The sequence below is a fragment of the Prionailurus bengalensis genome, chromosome D4 (genome assembly GCF_016509475.1).
Source record: "Prionailurus bengalensis isolate Pbe53 chromosome D4, Fcat_Pben_1.1_paternal_pri, whole genome shotgun sequence".
NCBI classification, from domain to species: domain Eukaryota; kingdom Metazoa; phylum Chordata; class Mammalia; order Carnivora; family Felidae; genus Prionailurus; species Prionailurus bengalensis.
Window position 1 is genome coordinate 86,309,611 of NC_057359.1, and position 12,880 is coordinate 86,322,490.

The 12,880-nt window shown below is 56.5% G+C and overlaps 1 protein-coding gene across 3 annotated transcripts in view; it reads right to left on the bottom strand.

The window, feature by feature from the left end:
- The window catches only part of NIBAN2 (niban apoptosis regulator 2), a 53,513-nt gene that overhangs the window by 17,552 nt on the left and 23,081 nt on the right, over positions 1 to 12,880 (bottom strand). For all 3 annotated transcript variants that reach the window (XM_043567407.1, XM_043567405.1, XM_043567406.1), the window contains exon 2: positions 3,221 to 3,351. In XM_043567407.1, the coding sequence (XP_043423342.1) occupies positions 3,221 to 3,351 (131 nt within the window). The remainder of the gene's footprint in view (positions 1 to 3,220; positions 3,352 to 12,880) is intronic.

Here is a 12,880-nt window from a genome sequence, read left to right on the forward strand (position 1 = left end):
CCCTACACGGTACATGCTCTGTCTCTCTCTGTCTCAAAAATAAATAAACGTTAAAAAAAAAAATTAAAAAAAAAGATATTATCACGATTTACCACAATGGCCGATTTCCGGAGTGGCAAAATGGGACCAAAAGTCCCTGCTTTTCAGGGATTGTAGGTGATTGATTTCATTTTACTCCTCTTACGTGTTACTTCAGTTCTCCTACAATGAACATGAAAGGCATTACTAGGGGCACCTGGGTGGCTCAGTCAGTTAAGGAGCCGACTCTTGATTTCGGCGCAGGTCATGATCTCACAGTTCCTGAGTGTGAGCCCTGCATCGGGCTCTGTGCTGACAGCGCGGAGCCTGCTTGGGATTCTGTCTCCCTCTCTCTCTGCCCCTCCCCTGCTTGCTCTCTAGATCTCTCCAAATAAATAAAAATAAACTGGGGCGCCTGGGTGGCGCAGTCGGTTAAGCGTCCGACTTCAGCCAGGTCACGATCTCACGGTCCGTGAGTTCGAGCCCCGCGTCAGGCTCTGGGCTGATGGCTTGGAGCCTGGAGCCTGTTTCCGATTCTGTGTCTCCCTCTCTCTCTGCCCCTCCCCCGTTCATGCTCTGTCTCTCTCTGTCCCAAAAAATAAATAAACGTTGAAAAAAAAAATTTTTTTTAAATAAATAAAAATAAACTCAAAATAAACAAATAAAGGCATTACTAAGGGTGTTTTTCATGCAGAGTGATTCTCGTGCCTCGCTCTATCAGAGGTCACCCACTTCAGGGACCCAGGCAGCCTGTGATATTTCTTTTCCAAACAGGGAAGCATTCCCAGCTGTGCCCACCCAGAGCAGCTCACCTGGGCTTTCCTACCACACAAGTGTGCACCTGCCAGACACCCGGTCCAGGCACCTCTGCCCTCTGTTGTCACCAGGTGGGGAGGTGGCCACGACACCAAGGGTCCAGACAACCTTTCTGGTCATGTGACGCTCTCGGGCTCCGATGCGCGGCCCTGGCCCACCCTCCAGGAAATCTGGAACCTGGCTGGGGTCCTGCCTCCACCATCCTGGATGAGCCACTGAAAGGCCCAGCGGAGGCCCCTGCGCGTGCTGCTCCCGCAGTCTGATGGTCTCTTCTCCTAGCAGGTCCTCAGCGGAGATGGCGGACCACCCGGACAAGGTCAGAGTCCCCCCCAGTCTGAGTTCACTCTGTCCTCTCCTTCGTGGTACCCAGTCTGTCATGTAAATGACGTTTTCCTGTCTCCCCGAGTGTCTGTGGGACCAGCGAGGACAGCATGGCCCCTCACCTGCCCCGGCTCCGTCAACTGTGGCACCGACTGTGGGCCTGCCTGTCTTCTTTTGGGGTACTCCCTCTATGTCGTCAGTAGCCATCCCCCCTCCACTCCCTTCCCCCGACCTCCCCCCCCCACAGCTGACGCCTCTAGCCATCCCCAATCCCCCTCCCGCTGAGAAACCACCAACACATCCTGAAAGCCAGGTCAAGTGAGCCAGCTCCGGCCCCCTCGGGTCTCGTGGTAAACTGGCATATTTTCCACCACTTGGGTTTGGGGGAGGGTGAGGAGAGGAAGAAACAAGCCTGACCCTCCTGGTCTGGGGCCTTCTCAGACTCTTTCTGTTCTGCCACCTCAGAGAGGCCCATACCGGTCCCCTTCCGCACAATCCGAATCCCATCTGGCCTCAAGAAGCCCCACGAAATCCCCACCCCCTCCTGGAGGCTGCACGCACCCCTCTGGCCCAAGGTGGCTGTTCTGAGTGTCATTTCACACACAGAGAAACGGAGGCTCGGGAAGGTGAGGCCACGGGCCGGAGTTTACCCGGCAAGTCTGGACTCACACCCCTCAGGAACCCCACCTGCTCCCCTCATTCTCTCATGGAGTTCTCACCGCGGCCCTCTGCAGGAGGCACCCACCTGTCAGGTGAGGAGACGGAGCCCTGAAGGCTGACTTGACCGGCCAAGCCAACTACCAAGAGGCTCTGGCCCCGGTGCCCCGAGTTCTCTCCCACCAGACCCCACCCTCTTCTACCATTCTGTCTTGGGACCCGAAGCCCGCGTACGGGCTGACCCGGGCAGCCCAGAGGAAGCCAACAGGACTGGGTGGGGAGGTGTGGTGAGGTGATCAAGGGCAACTCTGGAGCCCACCACGCATGGAATTCAGCTACTAAGGACCTGAGCACCGGCGCTGGGGCTGCCTGGCTGACCTGGCTCGGACCCCACTCCCAGGCGGGATCGGCTCTGCCAAGCCGATTCCCCAGAGGGGAATCCCCCAGAGGTGTCCAGGGGCCACCAGCCAGGGTAAGGGGCCTCTGGACTACTGCTTGGCCACTCCAGGGCCAGGCCACCTGCAGAGGTGGGGCTGGCACCCTTCCTTCCTGTCACCCTTCCCTCTGCCACCCCTTGGCCATCCGGGGGACAGAGAGTGAAGGTCACCGAAAGGAAATGCCCTGGATTTCCCTGGGCTGAGTCAGGGCCCCCTGGACCGCCCCCTGACTAGCAAGGGCTAGCTTCTCACCCCACGGGCTCAAGCCTGAGACTGCTGGCTTCCAGCTAGGCACTCACAGCCCCCCCCCCCCACCTGCGTTCTGGCATTCCCTCACCTCCTCTATGCCCGTCCCACCCCCAGCCCCACACCGAGGCCAGTCACAGGGTCCCCTTCCCAGGAGGCTTTGTTTGCCTCCTTCAGCCCATGCTGACTCGTGGGCTGGAGCCACACACTTTCCAGGCTCTCACTCGACAAATATTTACTGGGCAAACACAATCCTGCTAATAACAGGATAATGACAAGGCTGCTGATGCTGACTTATCAGCCGGCGCTCACCGAGCACCTTCCCTGCTCCAGGCGCCCGGCTGATTCTCATCTTTAATCCCGACAACCGCCCAGTGCAGGTGTTCTGATCCCATTTCACAGATGAGTAAATGGAGGCTCCACGAGGTGAGGTGACTTGCTCACGGGCACTTGGCCTTTAAGAGGAGCAGCTGGCCTTGAACCTGGGCCTGCCAAGATGACTCCAGAGCCCCAGCTCCACCAATGGAGGGGTTGAGCTGGCGGGGAGTCGCCCCCAGCGAATGAAGGGGTCTTGGTAAGACCACCGGGTTGTATGCCTACTCAGAAGATAGGTGGGGACCCTAGGGACCATCAAGGCAACAATGGTAAACTGAGGCCCAGGGACGGGAAGCCACTCGCTCAAGCCATGTCAGAGCCCACCCTGACCCAGGCTCGGCACCTCTTACCTTGCGCCAGAGCAGCTGGGCCTGCGGTGCCCCCGTGCCCTCGATCTCGTGGCGCATGCTGTTGAAGAGGGCCACGCCATACTGGTCCTCATAAAAACGGAGGAACTCCGTCAGGATCGTCCCGGTTTTCTCTGAAACGGAAGAACAAACAGGCCTGTGAGGTCGTCATGGTTACCCGCAGCCGCCCAGCCCTGCCCCAGGGAGGGGCACCAGCCAAGCTCCAAATTCCTGCTCGTAAAACTATTTGCACAAGCTCCAGGCTTTCACCTGCACTGCGTTTCTGGCCGGAGTTGTGCGTTTCCTGCACACAGAGGGTGAACTCTCGGACAGGAAAACGGGCAACGACTGAGACAGAGAAATCACCAAAGAGAAAACACGAGAAACCAGCAGACAAGGGAAAGAAAACAGCTGAGTCTCCCAGTCATCAAGCAAATGCAGACGGAGATTCCATCCCCCCCACCCTCCCCCCGGGTCAGACCAGTCAGGCACCTCAACTCAGAGCCGTGGGTTCTAGAAATTGGGACGGCCTTTCTGGGAGTGGGGGGGGGGGGGGGGGACACCGCTGCGCGTACGATTTTAAGGGTGCATGCGGTTCCCGGATGCCGGGCTCACTCCTCTAGGAATTACCCACGGAGCAAGTCACAGAAGGGCAGGTACAGTATATATTCACCAAGGCAATCAGCGGAAATGGGCCAGATGCGTGTGCGTGGAGACGGATTCAGAACATGCCAGTGCACGTGGGACAGGAAGTGGGTGGGGGGACCCACAGGTACCACCAGAGGGAAGGTGTCCACCTTTGGCCACGTAAGGCAAAGCGAGTTATAGAATCACATGTTAAATATTACCTCACTTAAAATTACCCCTGTCTGTGCCTGTAAGCTATTTACACTCGGAGACGGAGGAAAAGGTCCAGAAGGCAGCACTCCTGACTGTTCCGGGTGGGACCCAGGGTGTGGGAATAGGAGGGCCGAGTGAATTGCATTTTCTGCTTTATTCACTTTTACAGCATTTGAATTATTTACCAACCATGATTCCTTCCACAAAAAAAAAAAAAAAAAAAAAAAAAAACATTCTAAAATTAACTCCTCTAAGTTAACCACCTTTTGGCTTCACCGGCCATTTGCTTCTCTCTGCTGCTAAAGCACTTTCTGAACAGAGAAGGCGACTATTGTGACCTCCAGAGCTCACCCAACGCACATCAGACGCTCAGTAATGGCCCTGCCTGGGCATCCCTATTTGCAGATGATGAAACCGAGGCCCAGGGAGGGTGGTGACTGTTAACACTCCAGGAGGCCTTCTCCTTAGGAGAGATTTCCTGGCCCTGAGAAGTTGTGGCTCCATTATCTGGACCTCAGTTCCCTGCACACTAAGACGGGACTCAATGGTGGATGAGTCCAGTCTTAGCGGTGAAACCACCACTGACCGTCCTGGGTTCCAGATTTGAACAACTGGTCCTGGGGCACCTGGGTGGTTTAGGCAGTTAAGCACCCGACTTCAACTCAGGTCATGATCTCACAGTTCGTGACTTTGAGCCCCGTATCGAGCTCTGTGCTGTCAGTGAAGACCCCGCTTGGGATCCTCTGTCGTCCCCTCCCCCCCCACCCACCCTGCCCCGCTCTCATGCATGCACATGCGCAGCACTCTTTCTTTCAAAAATAAATACGGGGAGGGGGGCGCCTGGGTGGCTCAGTCGGTTAAGCGTCCAACGTCAGTTCAGGTCACGGTCCGTGAGTTCGAGCCCCGCGTTGGGCTCTGTGCTGACAGCTCAGAGCCTGGAGCCTGTTTCAGATTCTGTGCCTCCCTCTCTCTCTGCCCTTCCCCTGTTCATGCTCTGTCTCTCTCTGTCTCAAAAATAAATAAACGTTAAAAAATTTTTTTTTAATTTTTTTTCAATGTTGTTAAATAAATAGATAAATAAATAAATAAATATTAAATGAGAAAATGAAGAACTGGTCCTGTCTCAAGGGATTGACATGGCACCCCCCCCCCCCCCCCGCCATGGCTGGTCTCCGAGTGCCAAGAACACACCTTGTGTTCTTCTCAATAACCTTGTGAGGTAGGGCTGGTGTTACTCCCATTTCACAGAAGAGCTGAGACCAGAGAGGTTAAGTCACTGGCACAAGGTCACGTAGCAAGTGGGTGATGGAGCTGGGATGCAGTCTTGGGGCCCAGCTAGGAGGTTGGTGGGGGGGAGGGGGGCTGGCTGGCTACTGAAAGCTTGTGCCACTCGTGCCCAGGGTCTCAGGCAGGCCCACTCCCTCTATGCCCCCTGGAGGCAGCTCAGCCCAAGGACCCCTCTCCGTAGACCCTGCCTGTGGTCCCCTTTCCTGGAATGAGGTCATGCCTGTCCAGATTCCGATCTGGGGAGAGGAAGGGGGGAACAAATGAGGAATTTGCTTTGAATGCCTATTTTTTAAAAGCCATAAACAACCAGAACTCTCTCAAAGACCACGGGAATTGTTTTGGAAAAATGATGAGGCAGGATAGGGAGGGGTGAGGGGAGCAGACAAGACGGGGTAATGCATTGGAGCCAAAGAGAGAAAAATGGGACCTCAGATGACAATAATATTGATATATCACCATCATCATCATCATCATCATCATCATCATCGCCATCATGGCTACCACTTATTGAGCGGTAATCCGAGCCAGCGGGTGGGCATGTTTTACGTGCCAGATACCAAAGAATCCTCATCAAACCCCAGGGAGTCAGGGCTATTGTTTCCCCATTTTAGGGAGGAGACGGAGACTTGCGGACGTAGGACTGGACAGCCAGGCTCTCAGCCACCAGGGCACGCAGCCGCAGCCCAGGGTTTTGCCCCAACTCTGCCCCAAGCAGTCACATGCCCAACAGGCACTCTACCTGCATGCGGGATCTCGAGGGTCCTTCAGCCATGGCTCTGGGGCTGGGGGGCGGGGGGGGGGGGGGCTGACCAGCCCCTGGGATGCCCAGCCTCAGAGCATTATTTCCAGCAGGGCCAGAATCCACCCTGACCCTTGGGAAGCCAGGCCCAGCAGGAAGCCGCTGTCCTGTGTCAGAACTCATACCCAGGACTGCCTAACCCACAGCATGCTCTCAGCAAAACCCAGATACTGCATCCAAGCAGGGTGGGGCTAGGTTTAGAAGGCCCCGGGGCTGGACTGGGACAAGAAGGGCAAAGTATCATCCCTTGAGGTGTGTCAAGGCCCGATTGTGGGGAAGGGGGTTGCTGTAGGTTGAAGAGGAAGCCGGGGAGGCTGAGGAAGTGAAGACCAGAACAAGGTGACCCTGAAGGAGACAGGAGGCAAAGATGAAGCTGACGGGCTTGAAGTATCTGGGCTGAGAAGGGCCGGGTGGGGTAGGGGGCAAAAAGAAAACCCACTGTCGACCCCCCATTGGGATGAGGACAAGTTATCCGAGCCGGACTGTAGGACCAGGATCCAGGAGTAGAGGGCTTGAGGACTAGGGTGGGAGTCACCAGACAGAGGGTGGAGAGAAGAGAAGGTATGGGCAGAAATGGACAGAAAATGGGTGTAGGAAAAGAGGAGATGGCCCCAGGCACCCTGCACCCCCAAACAGACAGCAGCAGCCCTGGCCCCAAGTTCACCCAACTGCCAGTACAGGCATGCCTTGCTGTCCACACTCAAGAAGTACATAAGCACCTGGGTGGCTCAGTCAGTTAAGCGTCCGACTTTCAGCTCAGGTCATGATCTCACGGTTCGTGAGTTCGAGCCCTACATGGGGCTTTGGATCCTCTGTCTCCCTCTCTCTCTGCCCCTCCCCCTCTGTCAAAAGTAAATAAACATCAAAAAAAAAAAAAAAAAGAAGAAGAAGAACTATATAGATCTGGATCTGTTTTCAGATAAACACTTTGCTACCTGAAATCCCAGAACCAAACATCACAGAGTGGGGTCTCTCACTACCCAAACTTGCTCTCCCAGCTCGGGAGCCAAATGGATTGGGATGCTAGTATCTGTCTGAGGATTGACCGTAAATCAGGGAGGGTGGCCCTGACACCGTTCTGCACACCACTGGCTCCCCTTTGCTCCCCACTCTGGCCTGGCACAGGCAGATGCTGAGCAAGGGGCAGTCCACTCACCAGTTACTGAGCACCTACTCCGCACCAGGCCCCAGGACTGGGCAAGCCGCTGGGCCAGGGGTAGGGGTGACGTCATTTCTCAAGGGGTTCCTTAGAAGAGTCCCAGGCGGCACCAGGAAACTGGGTGCGTTTGACCTAACTCTGGTCAAGGAAGGGTTAGAAAGGGAAGACTTGGGGGGGGAGGAGGTGGCAGGGAGCAGGGCGGCAGGATGGCTTCCTGGCAAGGGCAGCCCCAAGCACATTCTTGAGAGAGTCCTAAGACAGCCTGGAAGGAACTGCCTCGTGCTTGGTACAAAGGAAGTGCCACGGGAAGGCAGCGCTGTAGGGGGCCTAGGATTTGGGGCTGGAAAGACCTGAGAGAGGCAGGCCAGGGAAGGGGGCCAGTCCCCTCCTGGGAGAACGGGCTCACAGAGGAGAAGCCCTCAACAGGGTACCCAGCGGCCTGTCTGGCCAACGCTGCTGGAGGGAAACCTGGATGGGCAGCCCCGGCCACCTTGGATGCTCCTCCTGCCCGTTGAGCTCCGGGGTCATGGCCCAGGCAGTCCCCTTCCTCTGGGCAGTGCTCAGCACCCCCTTTCTTCCCTTCTGGCCACCCTACAGCGGCTGTCTCCCTGGAGCTGCCGTCGGGATTTTACAGTTCAATCCCCCAGCCTGAGTGTCCGTGGATGGTCCCCAGGCCTCCGGGGCTCCTCTCCCCTCCACACCTGCCCATGCCAGCTCTTCCCGCCTCCTCCCATGGCTTCTGGAGACACCACAAACCACGGATTTAGGGCCGCCGAGGCCAAGGCTCACCATCCCTCCCACCCAAGGTCCCCGGGGGTCCCAGACTCAGGAACTGCTGGGAGGTACAGATGCTGGCATGGAGCAGTCCGAGGGCGTGGGCCGCCCTCACCACCTTCCACGTTTCCTCGCCCATCCTCCCAGGTGCCCTCTGCCAGCACATCCTGCAGAATTAGGAGGTAAACTCACCCCACTCAGACTCAGGGTCCAATGCACACACTCAGATTCTTGAAATGGCCCCAGACGTGAATAAAACCCTCCACTTTACAGGTGTACAAACCAATGCTCGCAAAGACTAATGGCTCAAGAAGTCACTTCACTTGTCAGTCAACAGAAAGCTACTGAGCTCCATGGGGCTGTCTTGAGAAGCACTCATTTATGGGGTCCCGATTCCCTCATGAGCCCACGAATCCTGGGAGTGGACCTGAGTGTCCCCATCTGCACCCAGACACCACTGTGCTCTGGGGCCTCAGGGGGACCAATGCCCCCTCCCCGGGGCCTCCATTTCCACATCACACCTGCACCACGAGGGTAGTGGGCTCCATCTGGCTCCGGATGTGGGGGCATCTCTCTGCCTCCCAGATGACTGGAACCCTGTCTCTAAGGGCTGCGCCCTTTGGGACCATCAAGAGTGACCCAGAGGGGTACGTGGGTGGCTCAGTCAGTCAGGCATCTTGGTTTCGGCTCAGGTTGGGATCTCAAAGTTCATGCGTTCAAGCCCCACAGTGAGCTCTGCACTGTTAGTGCTTGGAATTCTCTCTCCCTCTCTCTCTGCCCTTCCCCTGCTTGTGCTCACTCTCTCTCTCTCTCTCTCTCTCAAAATAAATAAATAAACTGTACAAAAAAAAAAAAGAAAAAAGAATGACCTAGAGCCACCCCCTTCCCATCCAGGCCTCCTAACTCTGCCTCTAGAACCCCCAGAGTTTACCAGATGTGACTATCACTAAAAAGTTATGCACGTTCAACAGCTCACTGAACCCGAATAGATACTGCTATCCCCACTTTACAGATAAGGAAACTGAGGCTCAGGGAGACCAGGTGACCTACTCAGAGATGCCACAGCCCAGAAAGGGAAAGAGGTGAGTTTCAAAGCCTGTCCAAAGCCCGCACCCCACAAAGCCTCCTCATCCAACAGCCTCCCACATGGCACCGAAGTATAATTTCTAGTCCTGCCTTAAACTTTATTTCGGGGTCTTTGCCTGGTCCCAAGAGGCAGGCAAAGTGCACCTTACTATCCGCATTTTACACATGGAGAGACCGAGGTTCAGAGAGGCAAAGTGACTTTCCCAAGGTCACACAGTAAGGAGATGAGTGTCAGAGCCAAGACTGAAGCCTGGGGTCCCCAGCCCCAAACTGGTCTGAGCTGGCAGGGAAAGTTCACACCTACTGGATCCTTACCTGTCCATCTTCTCTGGGCCTTAACTGTCCCAACTGTAAAATGGGTGGGTAGGTCCCTGTTGGCTCAGCTGATCAAAATCTCAGTGATGATATAATCAGTGTTGCCCTGGCCCCAGGAGCTGACCGGGATGCTGGCCTCAGCACCTCTTCTGAGCTGCTGGTGAGTCAGTTCTGAGTCTGACCACAGGCCCCTCAGGCTGGACAGAAGGACTGGGAGGGAAGCGGGGGGCAGGATTCAGCATCAACCCTACCTGTGTACGAGGCACCATCCCTGTTGGGCACACGGGCTCTGGGTTCAAGTCCTGGCTCTGCCACCTACTAACTGTGTGGCCTTCCTCAAGGCACTTCCTCTCTCTGAGCCTCTGTTTCCCCCTCTGCAAAATGGCACAACAGTGTCTGCCTGATGGGGTTATGAGAAAATCAAGATCAGGGGCACCTGAGTGGCTCAGTCGGTTAAGCGTCCAACTTTGGCTTAGGTCATGGTCTTGGAGTTTGTGAGTTTGACCCCTCATCAGGCTCTCTGCTGTCAGAGCAGAGCCCCTTCAGATCCTCTGTTCCCCTCTCTATCTGCCCCTCCCTTACTCATACTCTCTCTCTCTCAAAAATAAATTAAAAAACATTTAAAAAAAGAAGAGATCAAGATCAATGAGCTAATGGGCATAAAGCATTTCACCCTGGCAAAGAGGAGGCATGTTAACGGGGGCTCCTACACAGTTCCTCTTGTCCAAGCTTCCCCTAATCCGGAGAGAGGCCCTTGAAACACCCCTGGCCCAGCTGAGCAACCCCCGGTGCAGCCTAGCCCCAGGCCCAGCACCAACAGTAGCCAAGGCAACCGAAAGAACGTTAATCTCTGATTTCCCAAACTGACAACGTTATGGGTCACGCTGCTTCCTGCACTCAGAAAGCGGGGGCTGGGCCAGAATGCGGGAGGCCCTAGGGTGGCCCGCAGTCCCCTGCCAACTCTGGGGAACAGGGGGACTTAGCCCACTGTGCAGATGGCAAAACTGAGGCTCAGAGAGGAGAAGGGGCTCCCGGAGCAGAGGATGAGAAAAAGGAGTGCAGAGGTGCCCCAGAGAGCCTCGAAGGCCTTCTCATGGCCCTCCCAAAGCCCAGCACATGTCGCGTTGAGTCACCCCCCCAATCCTGGACTCAACCTGGGGCAGGCGGTGTCTCGTTTCAGATGAGGAGAACCGGGATCCCTGCCAAGTCCTTCAGCTGGGGAGCAGCAGAGGCAGGATCTGAGCCCAGGCCCGGGGCCCCCTCCACACTGACTGCCGGGTCCCAGGACGAAGAGGGCAATCTCCAGCCGGGACCACGTCAGCCTCGTGCCAGCCACAGGGGCTTCACGTTGGTCCCAGCCCCAGCTTGGCCCGAGTTGAGGGCAACGCGCCAAATCTGTTCCCGGCTCATCCGGTCCCTCCAGCGGGCCCCAGGGACACACCTCACCCACGAGGCCCGTCCCGGTTTCAGGGCTGAAAGAGATTTGCCGACTGAAACCAGGCAGGCGGCACCCTGTAGGGCAGGGCAGGCCCGGAACTTGCCTACCTGGTTCTCAGAGCCCTGGAGAGAAGGCCCAGGGTGGAGAGGTAGAGAAGGCAGCCAGGGACTCAGTTTCCCTGTGTCACACAGCTGCCCAAAGTACCACCATCTCCATCATCCACCTAGGAGAGCAGGGAAAGCTTATAGTCCAGAGAGGTGGCGACACTCTCCTGGGGTCACACAGCATATGTCAACAGAGCTGGGTCAGCACGTCAGGCCCCCAGTGCCCAACCCAGGGCCCTCCTACCTGGCCACCCTACTATCACTATTAAGAAGTACTAGGGGCGCCTGGGTGGCGCAGTCGGTTGAGCGTCCGACTTCGGCTCAGGTCACGATCTCGCAGTCCGCGAGTTCGAGCCCCGCGTCGGGCTCTGGGCTGATGGCTCGGAGCCTGGAGCCTGTTTCCGATTCTGTGTCTCCCTCTCTCTCTGCCCCTCCCCCGTTCATGCTCTGTCTCTCTCTGTCCCAAAAATAAATAAACGTTGAAAAAAAAATTTTTAAAAAAAGAAGTACTAGCAACAGCCAAGTGTTCAGCACCCCTCCACACCCAGCACGGTGCTACACGTTCACACGTGTTATTTCCTGTGCTGTCCCCACCTTACAGAGGAAGACACTGAGATTCAGAGAAGTTAAGTGACTTCTCTGGAAACACATAGCTTGTAAATGACAGGAACCCAGATCAGCCTGAGTCTAACACAGAACCAGAGTTTGGGCAAATCCATCTCACCCCCACCTGCCAGCCTCCGGGAGCTGGGGTTCCACACCGCACTGGCCCTGTGGGTGGCCTCTGTCAGAAAGGCTGACATGGCTCCCACTCAGGACCTGTAATCAGGGGCAAAGTCAGGAAGAAGGGGTAATGACAGGCTCCACTGGCCAGCAGAGGAGGGGGACTGGCAGACCGCCCGTGAGAAGAGCCTGAACTAGCAGCCGGAACCCCGCAGAGCCGAAGCCAAGAGGGGGTTAAGTCAGCTGAGTGGCACCCTCACCCCAACAGCCAGTTCTTGTTCAGAAGAGAGACAGCTGCCAGAGAGGGCACGGGACTGATCCAAGGTCACCCCACAAATACCCCCTGAAGAATGGGTTTGCTCAGAGCACCTGTATAGCAGCAACAGGTCCCTGGAACCCCACTTCTGGGCCCGAGAGGATTCCCCCATCAGCCATGCCCCACGGCCCAGCGCAAGGCCATCGGGGTGAGGTGGACTTCCTAGCTGACCAGGGGACGGTCAAGAGGCCAGTACAGCTGAGCCCTGACTATGCCACAAGTCACTGCCCCCCAGCCATGGGAATGCCCATCCTATGTCTGCCCGGCCTCCAAATTTCTACCCATTTCCACTCCTGACTCCTTCAGATCCTTTGCTTACAACAGCCACAGGGATCTTTGTGTTACAGCTCTCACCCTGAACCTTCTCTGCTCAACAACCTTCCATGGCTCCCACTGCCTTGGGACAAAGACTAAACTCTTTAGAAGGCCCCCAGGCTCCTGCCTTCTCTTCCTTGCCATGGGGTCTCCAGGTCAGGAACATTCCTTCCCCCTCCGCTGGGGGGGGGGTGCCCATTTCTCAGCCCCCCACTGCACCACTCCCTCCCCCAGGATGCCCCCCGGCCAGCGGGTGTCCCCCACTCATTTCCATAGCCCCCCATTGATCTTGCAGTGGGTGAAGGCCTGTTTCCTGTCAGACTCCCCCGGGCAGTACCCACCACATCTGGGACAGGGCCTGGCGCATAGTAGGAACCTCAGAGCAAGAAGCCAGAGGCGCGATCTAGAGCCAGGGCCGCCCTGGGGCACAGAGCCACCCTCATTGAGCAATAAAGCTCCCCACACACACCCCAGAGATTCCTCACCACAGAACGGGAGGCTTATGCC